General features: G+C 44.6%; 1 protein-coding gene across 4 annotated transcripts in view; it reads right to left on the bottom strand.

The window, feature by feature from the left end:
* Positions 1-1,571: 1,571 nt before the first annotated feature.
* ZNF236 (zinc finger protein 236) overlaps positions 1,572-26,457 on the bottom strand; it is a 193,443-nt gene continuing 168,557 nt past the window's right edge. For all 4 annotated transcript variants that reach the window (XM_045006346.1, XM_045006348.1, XM_045006345.1 and 1 more), the window contains 2 exons: positions 4,075-4,251; positions 1,572-3,739 (listed from right to left, as the gene is read on the bottom strand). In XM_045006346.1, coding sequence (XP_044862281.1) covers positions 3,612-3,739; positions 4,075-4,251 — 305 coding nt within the window. In that variant the 3' untranslated portion in view covers positions 1,572-3,611. The remainder of the gene's footprint in view (positions 3,740-4,074; positions 4,252-26,457) is intronic.

The raw sequence follows: 26,457 nt of genomic DNA, 5'->3' as shown, positions 1-26,457 counted from the left end.
GGGCTATACCACATTTTCTGCAAAAATTTCACAACTGCAGCCTGCCCACTCAACCCCACAGCCTGTACAGTCTCCAACCCTCTCCAGTATAAACCTCAGATGAAATGAGAATCACTGCAGGGTTCTGGAGAGGCAGCTCAGTCCCCTCTACTCTGTGGAAGTGGAAAGAGCCACAGGCAGCCCTCCATGCACAAATCCAGGCGGTATGATTTGGGTTGAAGTCAGCATTTAAATCACAATTAGGAATTGAAGCTCACAACACATAGGGTGATAAACTAGGGAAGGGATGAGTTCTCTCCTCTGCTGAATACTATTTGGCTGAAGATAGTTTTCTGCAAGAAGCCAACCTATTTACATTGTGATGGCTTATATCTACAATCTAAAAAGATAGAAACAATCAAAAATTGCAGGATTCATGATATGATTTTTTTTCCTAGTGATTTATTCTTGTTTATGTTAAAGAGGATTTGAGAGTTTCTTCTTTGGAGGTTACCACTGTGTATTCCAATAAAAGATTCACAGTGTCTCTCATACAAGTCTCTTCCAGGTTGGGCATTGAAAATACAAAATATCATAAATGGGCTGCAGTAGCCAATTAAGGCACGGCCATAAAATGGTGTTCATAACAGTTTAAAAAAAACAACTTAAAATACAAGAGTAAAAATAGTAAGACAAGGCAAAATTAAATTGATTTATTGCTAATAACTACATCTCAGCTATCAACGGTGTCTGATGCTTTTACTCAGAGAGCCCAATTGCCACAGTAAGATGGACTACGGCGTCTAGGACACAAGGTTTATTTTTGATGTTACCTTTCTCCAGTGTGATGCTGGTAGGGCATGGTCCACATTACATTTCTTTATTTTAGCAAGAAACATCCTGAACAACCTGATCTTGCCCTGGACACCAATGTAATAGTCAGAATCTCGTCACTACTACAGAGCATCAGCAGATATAATGCATTTGAAAGTTTCCAATTCAAACTTATCCAAGTAATCTGGAGCAGCTCCTATGTTTAAAGGAAGGACATTAAACACCTTTGTGTCAGGCAGAAGACATTCAAGGCATGATTCTAAAATATATATTGTATCTTATTAAAAGGATTAAAAGGATATTTACCATAATTGGCAGGACTCTCGCTATTGTGGTGGGTTGAGAACTCAAGAAAAAAAGGTAAGTCTCCCTATTTACTTGTTACTTACTATCTTACAAATATCCACTCATTACATGATTGGTATATGATCAAGAGTCTTAAAGCATTGCTCTCTGAAAAATGACTACGTATTTCAAATGGCACCTCCTTATTGAAAAGTTCTGCTTATTAGCAACCTCTTGGTTCCCAGCAAAAGATTGACATTATCCAGAAGTTACCAATATGTGTAAGGCAGGTTTGCACGGCCAAACAACTTGTCTGGAATGAGATGCACTGCTGAAATGAAAGGAGAACTTCAGTCCTCTATGTTTAAAATTGAGCTGCGTAATTTTAGTCATCCACATTTTCCTTGAAATAACTAAGAATATCCATTTAAAATTGTCTTTTAAAAACAACATACACAAAGCAAAGTTGGAAAAAATTATTATTATTAACATTTCTGACTTAAATATTTCCACATAACAAAAATGTTATTTTTTTGTCACCAGCTATATTACTTATATACATATGCAAAGAGTTAACAAAAGAAATAAGAGATTCCCTATCAAAAACAACAGTGATTTCTTTCTTCAGGAATCTGAAATGACTAGGTTTTATAGCAGACAAAGTATAGATAATATTTACCAAAAGGGGAAAAAAGTGTTTTTTGGATCTGAGAGCAAATAAAAGGCGATTATTTTGCAAAAGGTAAAATAAAACCCAATTCTATTTTACATTACAATGAATCCAATATTGATCTAGAAGTACTCATATGAACTTGAAAACTTAATGAAATCTTCCTGCAATTGGGATTACTATTTACAAAATATACTGATCAGCCACATAGAGGCCCACATATTTTTATATATACATACATATATATAACATATAAATAAATTCAAAGGAACAAAGTAAAAGTAAGCAAAGAGCTTTCTGTCTTTGGAATGTATAAAACATGACTTAAGTTTTACTCCAGTGTTTCTTTGTTATGAATACACTTAACAAGTGGCACCTTTCAGAGCAGTACTAAGGCTATGTCTACACTTACAGCGGCAAGTAGAGTAAAGGCACTACACGTGTAGCTACACGCCATGGCGAAAGGCAGGTGGCATCCACACTCATCACTAAGGTGAGTAGCTACATACTGCTGTGTGCAGGCAGCAACGAAAAGGCTCTGGCAATGGAGAGGCAGTGGGACACTACGTACAGAAATTAGCAACATAGACATGGGAGGCCGTGCTTGGATATATACCCTGAGGGCTGAGTTGTGTAGGGCACTCTACGCTACTCACCTAAACCATGCCTCACCATCTACAGCTATTTACACCCCGCTAGCTGGGGATGCTGTGTCTCTACTCTACACACTGCCATAGCTGTAGATGTACCTTAAGTTAACTAGGTAGTTTTACTGAAAAAATAATTTAAAAAAACCAAAAAACAAAAAATAAAACCACACCAAACCCCTCCCCCCCACACACACACCATGGTAAAATGCTTTCAGAATAGATGCATGAGAAAATAATGATGCTTTTACAGATTCGGAACTAAAAATGTCTACAGTACAGATTACTTTTATGTTAATTGAGGTGACCTGTACTGCAGCTTACTATCCATCTGCTATTAAAATGTACAATTTTAGGTTACCTCCCAACTTTAGAATATGGCTTGTGCTTTCCACAAATACTCAAGTATCTGCCTGCTGATCCTTACAGCAAACCTAAAAACGGGGGCGTTCAATCAGTTTAATCTCTTTAGTTTGGATTTTCTTTGAATATTTATTGCTGAATTTGAAGCCTCAGACATTTTGAGGGAAAAAACTAATGACTGTCTCTACAACTGGAATGGAAATAGCCCGGTCACCTCTCAAGAGATTAGCTACATAAATACCATTTAATGCAAGGGCAATTCACTTTCCAAAATTCCTCAAAAGCACCAAAAGAAACTAAGAACAGACTTTTAACACTTTACTGTGCATTGTAAAAATTAATTCTGTACTGCATGCATCTCTATCATAACACTTTTCTTTCTAACCTCAAACATTTTTGCTATACATTAAAAAAATAAAATAAAAAAGTAAATGACAATTTTCATGGTTTTCCCATGAAGTTACTTTTCATCTTCTTTACTAATACAAGGGAATCACTCTTTCCTGATATGAAGTTCCAGTTAATTGTTCAACTAGATATACTGTCTGTGGGTTAGAAGATGAAACCGCATGTAGTATTACCTGAGTTCATTGATTTGTAGACAACTTAACACAGATTAATTGATGTTTTTTCAATATTTTCCCACAAGCTTACAAAAACAATGATTCTATTTAAGTACTTTTTGTAAATAATTAAAAAAAACTATAATATATTATTCTATTGTTAATATTTTCAATGCTTGAAGCATCAACTGTAAAATCCATATGCTTTACTTTTTTCAAAACATATGTTGAGAAATTCAAGTCCTGAAAGCAAAGCTTTCAACTAAGGTGTCATCGAAATACATTGCTTATACTCTGCCATTCATTTGAAGATTCTTGAACAACCTCTTCTAAATTCAAAGCACGATTAATATCTTCCCCTTCTTGTTCTTGCTGACTGGCAGATTCTTGTATAGTACCTATTGTAACGCAACAGAGAAAGAAAGGAATGACTAATACAGATAATGTAAGACTACTGCAAATACAACAAAAACAACGAGTGAGGAAGATGCACAAATTACTTTGGTTCATAAAGCAGAACATGTCTTTGAAAAGGAAAAAAAAACAGTCAAAGGGAATGGAGCATTTCACTAGAACTGGATAACACCAGTTGTGCAAAACTGTATATCATCTTCATTCTATGTTTTAGATTGTCCCCACCTACACTACAGAGCCAAAGGGATACTGAAGCCACTCACTGATCCCTGCTTCAAAAAAATGTGCGCTTAACATTACTATGTATCATGTTACATACCAGCATAGCCATGAGCTCGTTTCATATGGAGTTTCATATTGCTTTTCTGTGTAAAGCCCATTGCACAGTAATCACATTTGTAAGGCCTCTCTCCCGTGTGCTTTTTCATATGCACCTGAAGGGCACTCTTCTGGTTAAAAGCTTTATCACACAGTGTACACTGAAATGGACGTTCCCCTGGACAACGGAAAAATGTACTTAGTAACTTTTCAGGTAACAAAACTACATGGGACAGAATACATTTATAATCCTTGAAGAAAGCCTTAACATTTCTACTTTATATTAATGATTTTGTTAAGTTTGACAAATTTATGTTTTAGAATACCAAGTGATAAAAAAGATTACAAGTTTGATACTTTTTGCCCTACCTCAGAAAGGTAATATAAATTAGGCCATTTTATTAATTTCTACAAAACTGAACTACTCTCAGACTTGAAAGTTGTGCCATTAAAAAATCATTTCTGCTAGATTTGCAATAAAATACTAAATGTGACCCATGTCCTTTGTGCCAAGAGGTGAATGATCTCCATACAAGTACACCCCTACCCCGATATAACGCTGTCCTCGGGAGCCAAAAAAATCTTACTGCGTTATAGGTGAAACTGCGTTATATTGAACTTGCTTTGATCCACTGGAATGTGCAGGCCCCCTCCCCCGGTGCACTGTTTTACCGCGTTATATCCGAATTCGTGTTATATCGGGTCACATTATATCGGAGTAGAGGTGTAATATAAAAGCAAATAAACTTTTCCCTATTTGGCTAGACTTGTTTTTTTATTTACAAGAATAAACTCAATTTCAATTAGAACTTATTCATTTCTAAACAAACTTATATACCCCAAACACACCATTACTTAGATGGTAGGTCTACACACATTTTGTTTTTTTATATTATATATAAATTATAGCACAGTGCTATAGCTCTGCTATAGTTAATGTTAAGTGTGTGTATCAAATAGTTTGTTTTCTTTAACGGTTTATGAAGCACCTTTTAAATATACAAATGTAAAGTATTTTTCTTATTGAAGAGTGCAATCAACGAAAATCAAATTTCTTATCTGGTAATTTTCTGTTAGTAGCTTCCCTCTTCATTAATCACTAATGGGTAAATGCTACCCCAACCAGGGTGGATAAAATCTGTAATTTAAAAAATTGAATTTTTTAAGTTAAATCTTTTTTTTTTTTTTTACTTAAATTGGATTTTTGTTTAAATTAAATCAATTTTTCTTTAAAAAAACCCTATTTTAAATTAAAACATATATTAAAGCCCAAACTTACTATAATCTAGTAAAACCATTTAAATTAAATTTTTAAAAAATATTTAAGCAGTAAATATTTGCTGCTGAAGTTTTAAAGAAAGTCAATCAAGTCTAAATCACTGGCTAAGCACCTGGAACCAGAGTTTGCCAAAATGCTAAACCAGGTATAATCTAATCTAAGCATCAAGACAACCTGATATAATGCATTAATTAATCTTAAGAGAATATGTCTACGTTTTCCTTTAGAGAAAGATTTCCATTTGTAGTCTGGTCATTTACTAGACCGGGGTAGGCAACCTATGGCATGTGTGCCAAAGGCGGAACATGAGCTGATTTTCAGCGGCACTCACACTGCGGCTCCTGGCAACCAGTCCGGGGGGGCTCTGCATTTTAAATTTAATTTAAAATGAAGTTTCTTGAACATTTTAAAAACCTTATTTACTGTACAAACAACAATAGTTCATTTATATATATTATAGACTTATAGAAAAAGATCCTCTAAAAACGTTAAAATGTATTACTGGCACACAAAACCTTAAATTAAAGTGAATAAATGAAGACTCGGCACACCACTTCTGAAAGGTTGCCGACCCCTGTACTAGACTATACAAGTGGGCTGAATGAGGAGAGAAGCTACACAACAGAAAGACAATTATTAGGTAAATTACATATTCTGTTGCGCAGCTTCTCTCCTCATACATCACTAACAGAAGAAGCGAGCAGTGAATCACAGAAGTATGGGGCAGAACAAGCAGAGTTTTAATTATTATAGTAGAATAACAGGCAGGAATGACAAGGCATTATGTGGGAACCAACTCAGCTGCAGCTTCCTACCAAAGGAATGGAAAAAACGTACTTTTAAAATTGTCCTCAGACTAGGCTCATGACTTGTGAATAAGTTCTGCTGGTTGGCTAGCATACCAGCTGGTGCATGATTTTAACATCTTGCCTGAGGCAATTCTGAGGCCTTAAGGCCTTAGCATTTTGGACTGAATGAAATGAAAAGAGACACATGGCACGTGAACTCCATATGTTTGAGGTATCTTTTAAGTCCCATGAAAACCCATTTATGTCATGCTCTTCCAAAGGAATACTAACGGTTCGAACAAAATGATGGAAGAACTATTTCCAGGAATAGTGGAAAAAGGAACTTACTTGAATAGAAAATTGTCTCAAGTTACAAACGTAATTTTATATTGTGGTTCTTTTAGAGACAGGGGAATCAATTCCAAAAACTACCTATTAGAGGTAATGAGAGAGAGTCAGAGGCCTGGTCTACACTACGCGTTTAAACCGGTTTTAGGAGCGTTAAACCGATTTAATGCCACACCCGTCCACACTAAGAGGCGGAGGGGAGGCATAGCTCAGTGGTTTGAGCATTGGCCTGCTAAACCCAGGGTTGTGAGTTCAATCCTTGAGGGGGTCACTTAGGGATCTGGGGCAAAAATTGGTCCTGCTAGTGAAGGCAGGGGGCTGGACTTGATGACCTTTCAAGGTCCCTTCCAGTTCTAGGAGATAGGTATATCTCCAATTATTACCTTTATTATTACCCTTTATATTGATATAAAGGGCTCTTTAAACTGGTTTCTGTACTCCTCCCTAACGAGAGGAGTAGTGCTAATATCGGTATTACCCTATCGGTTTAGGGTTAGTGTGGTCACAAATCGACGGTCCTGGCCTCCGGGCGGTATCCCACAGTGCACCACTGACCGCTCTGGACAGCAATCTGGACTCGGATGCAGTGGCCAGGTAGACAGGAAAAGCCCCGCGAACTTTTGAATATCATTTCCTGTTTGCCCAGCGTGGAGCTCCGATCAGCCCGGGTGGCGATGCAGTCCGAAATCAAAATCCAAAAAGAGCTCCAGCATGGACCGTACAGATGTGATCGCTGTATGGGCAGGCAAATCTGTTCTATCAGAGCTCCGTTACAGAAGACGAAATTCCAAAGCATTTTAAAAAAATCTCCAGACAGACGCCATAGCAGGGACTCAGCGCACTGCTGCGTGACAAGCGTAACGGAAAGCCAAAGAATCAAATGGATGCTCATGGAGGGAGGGGGGACTGAGGACTCAAGCTATCCCACAGTTCCTGCAGTCTCCGAAAAGCATTTGCATTCTTGGCTGAGCTCCAAATGCCTGTAGGGTCAAACACATTGTCCGCAGTGGTTCAGGGCATAGCTCGTCAATTTACAGCCCCCACCCACCCCCAGAAGTAAAAGGGAAAAAAATTGTCTCTTGACTCTTCTAAATGTCACCCTATGTCTACTGAATGCTTCTGGTACACGCGATGCTGCGGCACTCAATTGCAGTATCCTCTTTCCCCCTCACTGGTGGTAGATGGTGCAATATGACTGGTAACCGTCTCTGCTTGTCTTTTGCGCCCCCGGCCGATCTCAGCCAGGGGCACCTATGACAGCAGCAGAGGATACAGCACAAAAGGACTGGTAACCGTCATCTCATAGCCAATTTACAAGGGTATGGTAGATGGTACAGAACAGCTGATAACCATCTCTGCTATCATGCAAAAGCAAATGAATGCTGCTGTGTAGCGCTCCTGAATCGCCTCTGTCAGCGGCATCTATTACACATACGGTGATAGTGACAAGAGGCAAAACAGGCTCCATGGTTGCCATGCTATGGCGTCTGCCAGGGCAATCCAGGGAAAAAGGGTGCGAAATGATTGTCTGCCGTTGCTTTTCTGGAGGAAGGAATGAGTGACGATATTTACCCAGAACCACCCGCGACAATGATTTTTGCCCCATCAGCCACTGGGATCTCAACCCAGAATTCCAAGGGGCAGGGGAGACTGCGGGAACTATGGGATAGCTACGGAATAGCTACCCACAGTGCAACGCTCCAGAAATCGATGCTAGCCTCGGACCGTGGATGCACACCACCGAATTAATGTGCTTAGTGTGGCCGCGTGCACTTGATTTTATACAATCTGTTTTACTAAACCGGTTTATGTAAAATCAGAATAATCCCGTAGTGTAGACGTACCCAGAGGCATGGCTAGTCTTCTATTGATTAATTTTGGCATCTGATACTCAAATGGAGAGTCTGATGTGCTACATACAGAATACCACTAGGGCTGGTACCCACATTTCTTTTGTGCTTGGTTGTAGGGCTCCTATCGACCATTCTGGAGAAACAATAAGGTAGCTGAGATCACTAGAACTTTGTGATTATTATTATAATTCCCTGCTACATAGTTTCTTACATACTTCTGGAACAGCTGGTACTGGGCAATGCTATTGTCAGGATTTTGGACTCAGTGGACCATTGGCCTGATCCCATATGGCCATGTTTGTGGGGAGTGAGGTTTGCATTATTATTTTGGGAGGGGGGGGTGTTCAGAGACACCACTGAAAGTTGCTGAAGTGAACTAAAAGGACGTATACTCAGATTTTGGAAATTTGTTTTCTAGATAGGCTCCCCACCTTACAAAACTTGCTTACACAGTGAATACGCAATGGTCTAGAATGAGAATTAAGTTGACTTTCTGCATGTTATTTGTACTTAAACTGCCTGTTGAGATTCTCTCCGAGACTTCTTTCCACTCAGCTTCCCAAGAACTCAGTTCGACTTCAGATTTTTTCACTGAGGTATTTTTATTTGGCATACAGCAAAGCTACACTGAGTTGATCAGACTCAAGAGTAGTGGGTGGGTATAGGAAATACTACACATTCAAAGTTACACAGAAAATCTTTTCCTTTATATAGATTTACACATTATATTGTATTTACTATATATTGTATCACCCATTTTGGAACTGGCTTGGTCACTTTGTAGGAACCAGTCCCTGTACAGCATGCTCTGTCCACATGCTGACTATTTGGATATGATGTGGGAATTACACTAATTTTGCATTAGGTAAGGTGTGTGGTTCCTCGTTCTCAGAAGGAATTTCTGCACTTCATTTTGAGAAATCCACTCCGCAAAAGAAGCCAATGTACAACACCAGCAATCCTAGCTATTGGAGATAAATGGCTATGGGTGACCACTGCCAAGAAAGCAGGGGCGGCTTTAGGCACCAGCAAAGCAAGCAGCTGCTTGAGGCAGCCCATTTGCAGGGGCGGCAGCTAGCAGGGATCGAGCCTGGGAGCTGAGAACCAACAGTGGGCCCCGGGAGCTGTAGTTCCTTGGTTAGCTCCCTGCCTACAGAACCAGCCCTGGAGCAGAGAAAGAACTATATTTCCCAGCATTCCCTTGTCCACTACCAACAGGAAACAGGGGGAGGGAGTATGGTAGCTGAAACCTCATGCTGCAGCTTGAGCTCACTGCTAGAGCGGGATGGCACTGTGAATGGGGAACAAGTGTGCCCAAGGAGTAGAAGGCTTTGGCCCAGATATCCCCTTCAGAAGACATCCCCAGACTGGCTTAGGGATACTGGTGTGACCTCACCTCGCAGCCCCCAAAGAAGGAATTAGGTGGACTAAACGGACAGTGCACCTCTCCATCTGAAGCCTAGCAAGGGAGGTACGTGGATCCCACTAGAATTTAAAATGAAAAGTAAGGGATGGGAGGCTCTACTGGACCTGGGCAGCTTTAGATACAGTAACAGGCACTTAGGAGGATTTCCATTTCTGTGCCATGGAAGCAGAAATTGACTTTTCCTTTCCAGATTTAGCTAATATTCAGAAAGGGAATCTAGCACCTGCCTTCCAGATTTGAACACCTCAAAATTCAGAAGTGCTCAAGCTCAATTTTGGCAGCTGTTACTTCATTTCTCCCAAATCAAATATACTGATCCACTGTAATTTGCTGTAGAAAAAGTAGATAAAATTGAGCAAGAAATGCTTCCCAGTGGTTTTTAGGACTGGAATTGCTATTTTCAACAGCCATTGCCTTTTTTTTTTTAAGTTGTTTAAAAGGTAAACAGTGATATTGCATTGGCAAATTCCCCATAGAAACAAAGAGTGGAACAAAAGAATAATAAAGACACCTTGACTTTTCCTCATTTATGGAGGACAGTCTTATAATATGCATCCAGATATCCTCCAATCACACAAGCTGAAAATTGTTGCACTTTACTGCAGTTCTGTAACCATATGGGAACCAATCCTGTCTATGTTCTGTGCACATCCAAAATTCCTGCTGAATGACCCGCCCTGGGAGCGAGTCACCAGTGACCCAGGGCTGGGGCAGAAGGAGGGTGCAGGTGGGGGAGGGGGGGGGAAGAGCTGGGGCAGCAGGGGGTGGGGGGGGCACTGGTGGGAGGAAAGGAGGGTGCCCAGAGCTGGTGCAGCACGGGGGTGTGTGTGAGCCCAGACCTGGAGTGCCAGGGGGTGCGGGGAGAGCCCAGGGCTGGGGCGGCAGGGGGGTGCAGGAAGGGGGAGGCCCAGAGCTGGGGCCGCAGAGGGTGCACATGGGGGGGGGGAGAGAGCTCAGGGCTGGGGCAGCGGGGGGGGGGAGCCAAGGGCTGGGGTGGGGGCAACCAAATTGTATTTTGCTTGGGGCGGCAAAAAACCTAGAGCCGGCCTTGCGAGAAAGGACTCATGCAATGAAGCTCTGGATGAATGCAATGAATCTTTTCCATGATGGTAAAATTATGGCCAGAGATAGGTCTTCGTCCCCTGCGTGAGCAATTCTCTACATTTGGTTCAAAAGTTTCTCTTGATTTCGAAAAATTGGTAGGTATGAATTCTCTGCAGCAGCTCTCTAGTTATGAATAGGTCTGCTTCACTGGACAGGACACTGACTGGCTTGTTGTGTAAGTGTGTATCTTCAGACCTATGCCTGTGCTGTGACTACCACCAGTTTTTTCTTAAGACTGGAAGCAGCAGGTGGATCAGAAGAAAGAGTGTTGTGCAGGAATCATGAGCGCTTCCTCACAAAGGCTTTTTTTGTCTTTGTCATGCTGACAATTTTGTTGGCTTGGAAGAAAATGCATCTAGATTTCCTTGGAAATTTCTGCTTCAGATTTTTACTTCCATTAAGGCAACGGTCTCTTCTTGGACACCTCCAGTACTGGTAGCGACTGATGGACTGCTATGCTGGCTTTGACAGTGAGGTCAGAGGCCACTGTGCTATTTCAGCTGCTAATTTCTCTAATGTTCTTGGAAAAGCAACTCACCTCTAAATTTGGATGCACAAGATATTTGTTTAAAGATGACTGATTGCTATTCATGGGTATAATATTGCTGCTTCTAGCTGCCAAGTCAGAAGCCATTGCTCATCACAGATCACATCAAAGGTTTGATGAGGTCAGCACATGAGATGTTCAACTCCAGACAAGGATTATACTTCTAGATGAACCACCTGTTTGCCATCAACTAGGTTTTCTTTACTAAGTATATGAAAAACCTCTGGTGTGAATGGCTATAGTTGAGGCTTTGAAACTGCTGCACTGTATATCCTCTCTCTTATGGTCCTTTGGAAAAAAGCTCCCTTCTGAAGGTGTGCCTGTCTTTCACTGGGGAAGCTATTGCTGCACCAGCCTTAGGTTTCCAAAACATATGAAATGTCTTTGTTATATAACATTTAGTTTAAAATTTAGTTTTGATCAGACATCTTCATTTGGATCCTAAGATGTTCTTAACAGAGGTGGCTAAGAAAAACCGTCTATTTAATAATGTTTGAAAGAGAAGATACTTTGTTGCAAGCCACTGTCCTCTTGTCCGGTCTTGCACGTGGTGGTGCATGTGGTACTTCCCTAGGCTGTTTACATGCTACTGTCCTGGCCTGGAGGACTACTCAGCTGAGGAGGGATACTGGTACAAATATTTCAATTAAATTGTAGAAGTAGCTTGCTAGATGTTCCCAGGAACATGAAAGGTTGCCTGCCTGCTCCCCCAGGATAGCTAACACCCAAGTACTGTAGGAACAACCTAGCCCCCTCAGGGCTTTACTTAGTAAATCAGGATAATTTTGAACATAGAAAGGGATTTCTCACTTAACCATTGTAATCCCATGATGGTGCAGCTTTGTGGGGAGTGGAATCTCACAGTCAGCATGGATGTGTCAAAAAAAAATTGTGTCAAACCAACTCAATAGCTTTCTTTGACAGGGTAACAAGCATTGTGGATACAGAGGAGGCAGTAGACATGGTATATCTTGACTTTAGTTAAGTTTTTGATACTGTCTTGCATGACCTTCTCATAAACAAACTAGGGAAATGCAACCTAGATGGAGCTACTATAAGGTGGGTACAAAACTGGTTGGAAACTCGTTCCCAGAGTAGTTATCAGTGGTTCACAGTCATGCTGGAAGGACATAACAAGTGGGGTCCTGCAGGAATCAGTTCTGGGTCCGGTTCTGTTCAATATCTTCATCAATGATTTAGATAATGGCACAGAGAGTGCATTGATAAAGTTTGTGAACAATACCAAGCTGGGAGGGGTTGCAAGTGCTTTGGAGGATAGGATTAAAATTCAAAATGATCTGGACAAACTGGAGAAATGGTCTGAAGTAAATAGGATGAAATTCAATAAGGACAAATGCAAAGTACTCCATTTAGTAAGGAATAATCAATTGCACACATACAAAATGGGAAATGACTGCCTTGGAAGGAGTACTACTGAAAGGGATCTGGGGGTCATAGTGGACCACAAGCTAAATATGAGTCAACAGTGTAATGCTGTTGCAAAAAAAGCAAACATCGTTCTGGGATGTATTAGCAGGAATGTTGTAAGCAAGACACAAGAAGTAATTCTTCCGCTCTACTTCTGCGCTTATTGGGCCTCAACTGGAGTACTGTGTCCAGTTCTGGGTGCCACGTTTCAGGAAGGATGTGGACAAATTGGAGAGTCCAGAAAAGAGCAACAAAAATGATTAAAGGCCTAGAAAACATGAGGTAGGAGGGAAGATTGAAAAAAAAAGACGGTTACTCACCTTTGTAACTGTTGTTCTTCGAGATGTGTTGCTCATATCCATTCCAGTTAGGTGTGTGCACGCTGCGTGCACGTTTGTCGGAAGACTTTTACCCCAGCAACACTCGGTGGGTCGGTCGGGCGCCCCCTGGAGTGGCGCCACTATGGCACCGGATATATACCCCGGCCGACCCATCCACCCCTCAGTTCCTTCTTGCCGGCTACTCCGACAGTGGGGAAGGAGGGTGGGTTTGGAATGGATATGAGCAACGCAACTCGAAGAACAACAGTTACAAAGGTGAGTAACCGTCTTTTCTTCTTCGAGTGCTTGCTCATATCCATTCCAGTTAGGTGATTCCCAAGCCTTACCTAGGCGGTGGGGTCGGAGTGAGATGTGGCGGAGTGCAGAACCGCCGAGCCAAAGGCTGCATCATCTCTGGATTGTTGAACCAGAGCATAGTGCGAAGCAAAGGTGTGGACCGATGACCAGATAGCTGCGCGACATATCTCCTGGATTGGTGCATGGGCCAGGAAGGCGGCTGATGAAGCCTGAGCTCTGGTAGAATGGGCGGTGAGATGCCCCGAAGGAATGAGCCAAGTCATAGCACGTGCGTATGCACGCCGTTAACCAAGAGGAGATCCTCTGTGAGGAGACGGGCAGGCCTTTCATCCGGTTGGCCACTGCAAAGAATAGTTGGGGGGACTTGTGGAACGGCTTTGTCCGATCAATATAAAAAGCGAGCGCCCTACGCACATCTAGGGAGTGTAGCTGCTGCTCCCGTGGGGATGAATGAGGCTTCGGGAAGAAAACCAGGAGGAAGATGTCCTGATTGGTATGGAAGGCCGATACCACCTTTGGGAGGAATGCCGGATGTGGTCACAACTGCACCTTGTCCTTGTGAAAAACAGTATACGGCGGGTCAACCGTAAGAGCTCGAAGTTCGGAGACCCTCCTAGCCGAGGTAATGGCTACTAGGAAAACTGTCTTCCAGGACAGGTATAGTAGTGAGCAAGTGGCCAGTGGTTCAAACGGAGGAATTATAAGCCTATTGAGGACTAGGTTGAGGTCCCAGGTAGGGGTAGGGTGGCGTACCTGGGGGTAGAGGCGCTCGAGTCCCTTACGAAATCGAGTAACTAAGGGGTGTGAAAACACTGAGTGGCCACTTTCCCCTGGGTGGAATGCGGAGATGGCCGCCAAGTGCACCCGTAAGGACGACAACGCCAAGCCCTGCTTCTTGAGGGAACAGAGGTGGTCCAAGATAGTAGGGATGGAGACCTCTGAGGGAGAAGCATTTCGCGCCTCACATCAGCAAGAGAAGCGCTTCCACTTGGCTAGATATGTGGATCGAGTGGAAGGTTTTCTGCTACTCAAGAGGATATGCTGTACCGGAGAGGAGCAGCATAACTCTGATACGTCTAGCCACGCAGGAGCCACGCCGTGAGATGGAGGGCCTGCAGGTCCGGGTGGCGGAGATTGCCGTGATCTTGGGTTATGAGATCCGGGTGGAGTGGCAGAGTAATTGGGCTGGCAATGGAAAGGGTGAGCAGTGTGGTGTACCAGTGCTGTCTGGGCCACGCTGGCGCGATCATAATGAGATGCGCTTTCTCCTGGCGGAGTTTTAACAGGACTCTGTGAACCAAGGGGAATGGTGGGAAGGCATAGAGCAGTCGGTGCTTCCATGACATGAGGAACGCATCCGATATCGATCCCGGTGAAAGACCCTGGAAGGAGCAGAACACTTGGCACTTCCTGTTCACGTGAGACGCAAACAGGTCTATGTGGGGAAAGCCCCACTTCTGGAAAATCGCATGAATAACATCTGGTCTCAGCGACCATTCATGACACAGGAAGGATCTGCTCAGTCGATCCGCTAGGGTGTTCCGAACCCATGGGAGAAAGGATGCCACCAGGTCTATCGAGTGGGCTATGCAGAATTCCAAAAGTCGGATGGTCTCCTGACAGAGGAGGGAAGATCGAGTCCCTCCCTGCTTGTTTATATAATACATGGCCGTTGTGTTGTCTGTCAACACTGAGACACAACGGCCGTGCAGGTGGTTCTGGAATGTCTGGCACGCCAGGCGGACCGCTCTTAGCTCTCTGACATTGATGTGAAGCGCTAATTCCTGTGATGACCAGAGGCCCTGGGTGCGAAGGCGTCCGAGGTGAGCTCCCCATCCGAGGGACGACGCGTCTGTCGTCAGGGATAGTGAGGGTTGGGGCGGATGGAACGGTAGCCCTACACACACTTGGGATGGGGTTAGCCACCAGTCCAGGGAGCGTAGGGCACTCAGTGGAATGGTGAGTATTGTGTCCAATGGGTCCCTGCCCAGACGATAGACCGAATTCAGCCACGTTTGGAGGGAGCGAAGGCGGAGCCTGGCGTATTTGGTCACATAAGTGCAGGCCGCCATGTGACCTAGAAGGCTGAGACAGGTACGAACCGAGGTCGTGGGGAAGGTCTGCAGACCTCGTATGATTGCTGCCATTGCCTGGAATCGAGGCTGAGGCAGGTAGGCCTTGACTAGAGTGGAGTCCAGGGTAGCTCCTATGAAGTCTAGCTGCTGAGTGGGGACCAGAGTGGACTTTTCGGTATTGAGCATCAGGCCTAGACGCATAAATAGGTCCCTGACGATGCCTACGTGGTGCTGGACTTGCGCCTCGGAGGTCCCCCTGATGAGCCAGTCGTCCAGATAAGGGAACATGTGAATCCCCCGTTGGCGGAGGTGTGCAGCGACGACGGCCATGCACTTTGTGAACACCCTTGGGGCTGTGGAGAGGCCAAAGGGAAGGACTGTAAATTGGAAATGTCGATAGTTGGCTACAAAACGAAGATACCTCCTGTGGGGAGGAAAAATGGCGATGTGAAAGTACGCATCCTTCATATCAAGGGCAGCATACCAGTCTCCAGGATCCAAGGATGGGATAATGGTCCCCAGGGAGACCATGCGGAACTTCAACTTTGTCATGAACTTGTTGAGGCCCCGCAGGTCTAGGATAGGCCTGAGGCCCCCTTTTGACTTGGGAATCAGGAAGTAACGTGAATAAACCCCCCTGCCCCTTTCCTCTGTTGGTACCTCCTCTATTGCTCCGATGGTGAGGAGTGACTGCACCTCTTGTAAGAGGAATTGCTCGTGAGAGGGGTCCCTGAAGAGGGACCGGGATTGGGGGTGGAAAGGCGGGGTTGAAACAAATTGGAGGTGGTATCCTTGTTTTACGGTGCGTAGCACCCAGATGTCTGAGGTCAGCTGGGACCACGCCGGGAGGAAGTAGGAAAGGTGGTTGGAGAAGGGAGGAAAAGGATCCTGTCCAGAAACTGGTATGCCGTCCTCGGGCGAACCTTCCCCCCTGAGGTTTGGAAGGACCATGGTTTTGGCCCCTCTGGGGTCCTGACTGGCGCCGACGCCCATCTCGACCACGTCGCCTAGAAAAATCTTGTCTGTGCCTAGGCACGAAGTACGGACGGTAAGGTTGGGGGCGGAAAGGTCTACGTTGGGTCACGGGAGTATGCATGCCCAAAGTGCGTATGATAACCCTATTGTCCTTTAAGCTTTGGAGCCTGGGGTCCGTCTTCTCTGAGAACAGACCTTTCCCATCAAAGGGCAAGTCCTGGATCATATACTGTAACTCCGGTGGGAGGTTGGAGACTTGCAGCCAGGAGATGCGCCTCATGCTGACACCGGAGGCCAGAGTTCTGGCTGCCGAATCGGCCGCATCTAAGGAGGCCTGAAGGGAGGTTCGAGCCATCTTCTTCCCTTCCTCCAGGAAAGCAGCAAATTCTTGGCGTGAGTCCTGTGGGAGTAGCTCTTGAAATCTGCCGAGCTCCGCCCAGGTGTTAGGACTATACCGGCTCAGTAGTGCCTGCTGGTTTGCTACCCGGAGTTGTAGGGCGCCTGCGGAGTATACCTTCTGACCGAGCAGATCCATTCGCCTAGCCTCTTTAGACTTTGGGGCTGGCGCTTGTTGGCCATGGCGCTCCCTCTCGTTGACCGATTGGACAGCTAAGGAGGAGGGAGGAGGATGGACGTATAGGTATTCGTACCCCCGAGAGGGTACCATGTATTTACACTCAACACTTTCGCCGTAGGGGGGGATGGAGGCGGGGGACTGCCATAAGGTGTCAGCGTTAGCTTGGATTGTTTTGATAAACGGCAGAGACACTCTGGTGGGAGTGTCTGCGGACAAAATGCTGACTACTGGGTCTTCCACCTCCGGGACCTCCTCCACCTGCAGATTCATATTTAGTGCGACCCTCCTGAGGAGGTCCTGATGGGCCCTTAGGTCTATCGGTGGTGGACCCGAGGAGGAGGTCCCTGCCACTGCCTCATCTGGTGAGGAAGAGGATGAAGCACCTGGGACGAGCAGGTCCTGTACAACCTCTTGGTCCTGAACCGGTTCCTGCCCGAGCGGTACCGGGGAATTCGGAGGATGGGCTAGCGGATCATCCATCTCAGTCGGAGGCGGACGGCTAACTGTGGCCTCAGGCACATGGTGCTCCGACAACGCAGCGTGAGCGGGAGGCAACAGAGCACCTTGGGCCTGGTGGTATGCCCAAGGCGTCCAAAAGCCCCATTGTTGAGGGCCTTGGTCTGGATGCCGGGCTTCTTGGAAGACCTCGGCGGGGACATCCAAATCACGCTCCTCAGCGTAGTAGCTGTCCGCTCGGGACGACACCGACGTGTGTCTGGAGGGCCAGGGAGGAGCAGAAAAGCCTTGGGCAGATGTGCCAACGGATCTTGTTCCCCTACACACCAGGGATCGGTGCCATGAAATGTCTCGGTAGCGAGAGTGAGATCGGGACCTGCGACCGAGCAGGTGCCGGGAGGTCGACCGAGATCTCGAATTCCGGCGTCATGAGTGGCTCTGGGAGGTACGGTGCCTGGAGCGGTACCAGGATCTGGAGCGGTGCCGGGAGTAGCGAGCCGGGGAACGAGAGAAAGATCGGTGCCGCGAGTCTGACCAGTGCCGTGCGACTGAACGGTGCCGGGACTGCGAGCGGTGTTGAGATCGGCGATGAGAGCGGGAGCGTCGTCGAGACCTGGAGCGTCCGTGAGACTGCGATCGTGAGCAGTGCCGGTCTGCTGCGCTGACAGACGGAGGGCTAATCAAGGCTGGCTTGCCAATCGATTGGATCACCCTCACCAGCGGTGCCAGGGGTGGAGTCAATGCCGAGTCTGTCAGGGCGATCAGGTCTTTCGCCGCTGCGAATGCCTCCGGTGTGGACGGTATGGTGAGCTCTACCGCAGCATGTGCCGGGGAGGTCACCGGTGACGGTCTCGACGGCCTTTGCGGGGCCAGAGTCGGCGTGCCGGCCTAGTCGGCGCCGCGGCGGGTGTCGGCGCCGGGCGGTCCGACCTAGGCGCACTCTCTGGCCTCGATTCAGGTGGTGCCGAGGCGGCAGTGGGCTTCGCTCTCTTTACCCTTGGGGAGAGGGAGCGCCTCGGGCCCGATTTTGGTGCTGGCAATGTCCGGTGCCGAGAGGTCTTGGGTAGACTGGTATGGCCTGGTGCCGAGGCGGTGCTCCTAGTCTCCGACTGAGCAGCGCTCGGTGCCGAAGATGGAGGGGTGAGAGCCGCCTCCATGAGAAGCTGTCTAAGTCTTATGTCCCGCTCCTTTTTAGTGTGTGGCTTGAACGCTCTGCAAATGGGGCACTTAGCAGTTAAGTGCGATTCCCCGAGGCACTTCAAACAGGAGTCGTGTGGATCTTCTGTTGGCATCGGCCTGTGGCAGGCCGAGCACGGCTTGAAACCCGGGGAGCCGGGCATGTGCTCCGGCACCGGGTGCAGGGAAGGGGCTAATCCCCGAACCCCTCTAACTAATACTACTCTAACTATACTATTAAACAGTAAATATAACTATATAATATATATAAGTAACTATATACACAATAATGAACGAGAAAACTACGAGGAAGCTAGGGAAGTGGAGGTCAGCTAAGCCGCGCTCCACTGTTCCAACGACCGACATGGGCGGTAAGAAGGAACTGAGGGGTGGATGGGTCGGCCGGGGTATATATCCAGTGCCATAGTGGCACCACTCCAGGGGGCGCCCGGCCGACCCACTGAGTGTTGCTAGGGTAAAAGTCTTCCGACGAACGTGCAAACGGCGCGCACACCTAACTGGAATGGATATGAGCAAGCACTCGAAGAAGAACTGGGTTTTTCTGTCTGGAAAAGAGAAGACTGAGGGGGGACATGATAACAGTTTTCAAGTACTTAAAAGGTTGCTACGAGGAGGAGGGAGAAAAATTGTTTTTCTTAACCTCCGAGGATAGGACAAGAAGCAACGAGCTTAAATTGCAGCAAGGGAGTTTTAGGTTGGACATTAGGAAAAACTTACTATCAGGGTGGTTAAATACTGGAATAAATTGGCTACGGAGGAATGTGCAATCTCCATCATTGGGGATTTTTAAGAGCGGATTAGACAAATACCTGTCAGAAATGGTTTAGACAATACTTAGGCCTTGTCTACACTACAGGGAAAAGTCAATCTAAACTATACAATTTGAGTTACGTGAATATGGATTCTTCCCTGCAGCCCACATCTGTGGTAGTCACCTCATCTCACCCTGCTCCCTGAGCTGGCTAGACAGAATTTTCTTCATCTTTAAATTCTCTCTCCCTCTCTCCTTCTGAAGTGCTCAGAAGCTCCTGCCTGGGCTTTTCTGCCTTCGAGTCATGGCTCCTGGAAGCAAAGGGAGGATTTGACTTGTGGATAAAATCTGAGGCCTGTACCCTGGGGTCAGCTTGCTGTGAATATGCAGTGCAAGATTTGATCTTTGCAGAACCTGTAAATGCTGCCATATGGAGCGCTGTTTACATAGCCTGGTGTTTGAAGACACTGCAATCCTGGAGACAAGGTGCTGCAGCAGATTGGCAGCATGGTGGTTTCAAATACCTGCTTGAGGGTGGGGGGGGGCAGATAATTCACTATTTCATGAAAATGAATAAAAATTAAAGTTATAAAACAAAATTGTCAAGAGAAACTGAACCACCAGTTCAAGGCCAGGGCTTTGTCCTGGGCCCTCCAGCAACACAATGCACCACCTCTGAATTGTCCCTCACTTGTACATTAACCCATTAGTGATGAACGATGAGAAATGATGTACATCAGAAATATAAAGTACATCTTATAATAAAATTCTTTTACAGCACTTACCACCATAAAACTTGAGACCATTTTTTTCCTATTTAAGTATAGTAATTAAAGCCCTGAGAGCTATTCTCATGCAAATTCTACATATTAAAATGTCATCTGAATGACACCTGATAGACACACAGACTTCCAGCACTTCATCAAGAAGACTGTTCCTATAAACACTTTTTTTTTTCCGGCATTGCAGAACACTCCTAATTAGAAGAAAGCAATTTTCTCAAAATTATATTGCCTAATTCATCTATAAACACCTTTGGAATCTCTGGATGTCTCTATTCCAAGTATTCATGGGCTTCTACTTGGTGAACCAATCACATTTCAGACTACTTTAATTTTATTTCTTCATGAACTCCAAGTGAAATTGTAGCTAGAAACCATTTAGAAATCTAGCTACTTAGACTAGAAAAAAGGCCAACAAGCTAAAATGGAATAAGAAGCCCAAAGTTCCCTTTTATTCTGGGATATCAAGAAATATCAGAAATAAAAACTTTTTGTCTGATAACATCAAGGAACTTTTTCTATTGGTCCCAATTGAAGCATGAATGGACACTGTTGCCTAGTACTCTCTCGTGAGAGAAGTTAATGGAAAAGGATGGAGGAGAAGGCGTTAGTATAGTATGGAGTGAAACTGAATAGAAAAAGTTCATTTATTTCCAAAATTCACTTATCTGAGACAATTCCAGTTCATGTCACTCAAAAGAAGGATGAAACGTACTCAAAAGGGACTGAAGGAGGGAATAAGTCCACACAGCACGATTCAAGGTTCTTATTAATTGGGTTTGTGTAAAATGGTACTGTAACTAAAACTGCAACTTGAAAAATCAATTAATAAGGAGTATAGCAATAGGAATATACTACCGACCACTTGACCAGGATGGTGAGTGACTGAAACGCTCAAGGAAATTAGAGAGACTACAAAAACAGAAAACCCAATAATAATGGGGATTTCAACTAACCCTATGCTTACTAGGTTACTCACTACAGGACAGGATGCAGAAATAAAATTTCTAGACACCATTAATGACTGCTTCTTGGAGCAGCTAGTTCTGGAACCCACAAAAGGAGAGGCAATATTTGATTTAGTCCTAAATGGAGCATAAGATCTGGTCCAAAAGGTGAATATAGCTGAACCACTTGGTGATAGCGACCACAATGTAATTTAATTTAACAATCGGAAGGCAGAAGGGGGGGAAGAATAACAAAAGAACCCACCGTAGTAGAATTTAACTTCAAAAAGGGGGAACTATAAAAAAAAATGAGGGAGACAGTTAAATGGAAATTAAAAGGAACATTCAGAAGAGTTAAATGCCTGCAAGCAGCATGGAAAAAAAGACCATAAATACAGGGTAAACTAAATGTATACCCAAATAAAAAACAAAAACAGTAAGAGGACCAAAATAATACCAACATGGTTAAACAGCTGAGTAAAAGACGCAGCTAGAAACAAAAAGGCATCCTTTAAAAAAATGGAAGTCAAATCCTACAGAGGAAAATAGAAAGGAGCATAAAGTCCAGAAGGTCAAGTGTAAAATAATTAGGCAGATCAAAAAAGAATTTGAAGAGCAAATAGCAAAACACACAAAAACTAACACCAATTTTTTAAAGTACATGAGATGCAGGAAGCCTGCCAACAATGAGTGGGGCCACTGGACAATCATGGTACTAAAGGAGCACTCAAGAAAGACGAGGCCATTGTGGAGAAGCTAAGTGAATTCTTTCCTTTAGTCTTCATTGCAGTGAATGGGAGAGAGATACCCAACCCTGAGCCACTCTTTTTTGATGAAAAATCTGAGTAACTGCTGCACACTGAGGTTTCAGTAGAGTATATTTTGGAACAAACTGAGAAATTAAACGGTAATAAAATCACTAGGACCAGATGGTATTCCCCCAAGAGTTTTGAAGGAACTCAGATATAATACTGAAGAACTCACTGTGGAACATAACCTATCAATTAAATCAGCCTCTATACCAGATGACTGTAGAATTACTCACATAATGCCAATTTAAACAAACAAAAAGGCTCCAGAGACAATTTTAGCAAATAAAGGCCGGTAAGCCTAACTTCAGTACCAGACAAACTGGTTGAAACTATAGTAAACAACAGAATTATCAGACACATACATGAACACAATATACTGGGGATGAGTCAACATGGCTTTTGTAAAGTGAAATCATGTCTCACCAATGTATTAGAATTCTTTGAGGGCATCAACAAGCATGTGGACAAGGGTGATCCAGTTGGTATAGTGTATCTTGATTTTTGGAAAGCCTTTACCAAGATCCCTCACCAAAGGCTCTTAAGCAAAGTAAGCAGTCAAGGGATAAGAGGGAAGGTCCTCTCAAGGATCAGTAACTGGTTAAAAGACAGAAAGCAAAGAGTAGAAATAAAGGGTCAGTTTTCACAATGGAAAGTAGTAGTAGCAGGGTCCCTCAAGGAGCTGCACTGGGACTTGTGCTGTTCAACATATTCATAAATGATTTGGAAAAGGAGATAAAAAGTGAAGTGGCTAAGTTCGCTGATGATACAAAATTACTCAAGACAGTTAAGTCCAAAGCTCACTGTGAAGAGTTGCAAAGAGATCTCACTAAACTGGATGACTAGGCAACAAAATGTCAGATGAAATTCAGTTTTGACAAATGAAAAGTAATGCACACTGAAATAATCCCTACTATACGTACAAAATGATGAGGTCTAAATTAGCTGTTACCACTCAAGAAAGACACCAGTCATCATAGCTACTTCTCTGAGAACATCTGCTCTATGTGCAGCGGCAGACAAAAGAAGCGAATAAAATATCAGGAAGCGTTAGGGAAAGGGATACATAATATGATAGAAAATATCATGCCGCTATATAAATCCATGGTATGCCTACATCTTGAAGACTGTGTGCCGTTCTGGTCACCCCATCTCAAAAACAATACATTAGAACTGGAAAAATTATACAGAAGGGCAACAAAAATGTTTAGGGGTATGGAACAGTTTCCATATGAGGAGAGATGAAAAAGACTAAGACTGTTCCGCTCAGGAGAGAGACGACTAAGGGAGAATATGACAGAGATCTTTAAATAATGTAAGTGTGGAGAAAGTGAATAGGGAAATGTTATTTACCCCTTCACATAACACAAGAACCAACGGGGTACACTCAATGAAATAACATAAGGAAATACTTCACACAATGCATAGTCAGCTTGTGGAACTCATTGCTAGGGGATGCTGTGAAGGCCAAAAGTATAACTGAGTTCAAAAAGGCATTAGATAAATTCATGGAAGATAGGGCCATCAATGGCTATTAGCCAAGATGGTTAGGGACATAACCCATGTTCCAGGTGTCCTTAAACCTCTGACTGCCAGAACCTGGGAACGGACAACAGGGGATTCATCACTCTATAATTGCTCTGTCCATTCTCTCTGAAGCATCTGGCACTATTTACTATCGGAAGACAGGATACTGGGCTACATGGACCATGGTCTGACCCAGTATGGCCATTATATTCACGAATATACCCGAAAGCCTGATGAAAGCATCTTTGTTTCCGGATCTTGGAATTATAATCTAAGCATCTGAATCGGTAAAGAAAATTGAAGAGAGCATTTATACAAAATAAATGTAGTTGGTCACTTATTTTCTGTATTCCCTTGACTATTTCAAAAATTAATGTATGACTATTAGGGCTGTCAAGTGATTAAAAAATTAATCACAATTAATCGTGCTGTTAATATAATACTATTTATTTAAATATTTTTGGATGTTTTCTACATTTTCAAATATATTGATTTCAATTACAACAGAATACAAAGTGTGCAGTGCTCACTTCATATTTATTTTTTGTTACAAACATTTGCACTGTAAAAAAAACTTCAATTCACCTCACTGAAGTACTGTAGTGCAATCTCTATCATGAAAATTGAAATTACAAATGTAAAATTATGTAAAAAAGAATAACTTCACTTAACAAAACAGTATAAAACTGTAGAGCCTACAAGTCCACTCAGTCCTTCTTGGTCAGCCAATCACTCAGACAAACAAGCATTCAGTACTGGGGGGAGGAGGGAAGTAAGCAATGACTTGTGCAGGAGGAGGGCCTGGGAAGATAGTAGGTGACAATGGGGAGGAATAAGCAATAATTTGTGCAGGAGGAGGGTGAGGAAGGTGTCTTGTGCTGCTTCTGGAAGGGTGGTTTCTGGTACTGGGCTCACCAGGCTTGACTCCTTTTACTGAGCTAGGTGTGCTCCCTTCAGCTGAGTGAGCCCTTGTTTGCAAGGGAGGGTGGATTTTACTTCAGGGACTCATCATACTGCAGGGGAGGAGAGGCTGAGCTCGCCAGGCCCACGTTTGCTATGGGGTACCCCCAGAGCGAATGGCCAGCTAGGGCAATGGGGCACGATGCAGGGGGATTGGTCCCGTGAGTGAGGGTCCGGCCAGGAACAATAGGGTACAGGCTGGCTAGGGTGACAATATGTCCTGTTTTGGCCAGGACAGGCCCCTTTTTCAGCTGTCCCAGCCATCCCTACTTTTTCAGCAAAATTGGGCATTTTTTCCTGGCTGCAAGGCAGAGCAGAGGGTGGCAGCTGCTCCCTGGTGATCAGCTGAAGGCAGCACTGCCTGCCAGCAGGAAAGTGGAGAAATCCGCTGCTGGCAGGCAGTGCTGGCTTCAGAGCTGACCCCTGGGTGGCACAGAGCTTGGGGGTGGGGGGGAAGAAAGAGAGATCAGCCTCAGCCAGGGAAGGCACGGAGCTCAGGGGAAAGGGCATCAGCCTCAGCCAGGGGAGGCGCGCAGGTCAGGGGTGGGGATCAGCCTCAGCTGGGGGAGGTGCGGAGCTCGAGGGGGGGGGAAGAGATCAGCCTCAGCCAGGGGAGACGTGGATCTCGGGGGTGGAGGGAAAGGAGCAGCACTTCCCCCCCCCTTTTTTTTTGCTCTGCCAGCGGCACTCCCCCCATCTCCCTGCCTGCCATGTGTCCCAGTATTTTCTTCCTCTCTTCTGGTCACCCTACAAGGGAGAGCCCTGGCCATCCTGTTTTTACTTTAAAAAATATGGTCACCCTGGGTGGGTATGTCAAGATCTCTACTTTGCTGCTGGAGCTGGGATGAGAACCACTTCTTTCTCTGAAGCTTATGCTCCAATACTTCTGTTAGTCTATAAGGTGCCACAGGACTCTCTGTCACTTCTTTCTCTAGCCTCTTTTCTTCCCGCTCTCTGGTGGCAGCTTGTGTTACTGCGCCTGACCAACAGGATCTCCAGAGCAGCTCATGCTGCCCTCCCGCCCAGAGGGTCTGCAATTAACATGTGCTAAAAAAATTAATGCATTAACAGTAGTTAACTGACAGCCCTAATGACTATATTTCCTCTTATCAATACAATCTCTGCTCCTCTGTTACTTGCTAGTTCTGTGTTGGGAGCACACTGCCTGTACTTCCTTTCACTCAGACCTTTTCCCCCTGTCTTCCTGTTCACAGAATGTAGCATCTGCTGAAGACTAGCTTCCATACAGGCCATTTCAAGATGCAGTTTTAGATATACCATGTAGCAAGAAGTAATGGGCTTAAATTGCAGCAAGGGAGATTTAGGTTGGACATTCAGAAAATCTTCCTAACTGTCAGGATGGTTAAGCACTGGAATAAATTGCCTAGGGAGGTTGTGGAATCTCCATCAATGGAGATTTTTAAGAGCAGGTTAGACAAACACCAGTCAGGATGGTCTAGATAATATTTAGTCCTGCCATGAGGGCAGGGGACTGGACTAGATGACCTCTCAAGGTCCCTTCCAGTCCTATGATTCTATGTAAATTAGACAATTTTACACAAAATTTATTAAAGACAGCAGTGCCCAACCTTTTCAGCTTGAGGGTCAAACATTATTTTAAAAAGGTTAAGAGAGACAAACTACTGAGGGGCAGAGAATTGTTCCACTCCCTTACCAATACTCAGGCACCACAAAGGGGGGGAAATAATTTAAAAATCCCATGTTGGGATCCTTCCACTATGAGAAAGTCCCTAGAAAGCACAGAGTTATCTCCTATATCTCCCTCCCTGCAGCCTCTGGTGCAGAGGAGCCTACAGAGGGCAAGGAGAGGGTGGCTGAAGGCTGTACTCTGGTTATCCCTCAGGTGGTGCCATCATCTCTAGGGAACTACTGCCATCTGATCACCTAATGCAAATT

This window comes from Mauremys mutica, chromosome 2 (genome assembly GCF_020497125.1).
Source record: "Mauremys mutica isolate MM-2020 ecotype Southern chromosome 2, ASM2049712v1, whole genome shotgun sequence".
Lineage (NCBI taxonomy): Eukaryota > Metazoa > Chordata > Testudines > Geoemydidae > Mauremys > Mauremys mutica.
Note: the sequence above shows the minus strand (reverse complement) of the source record. Positions and strands in the feature narration are given on the sequence as shown.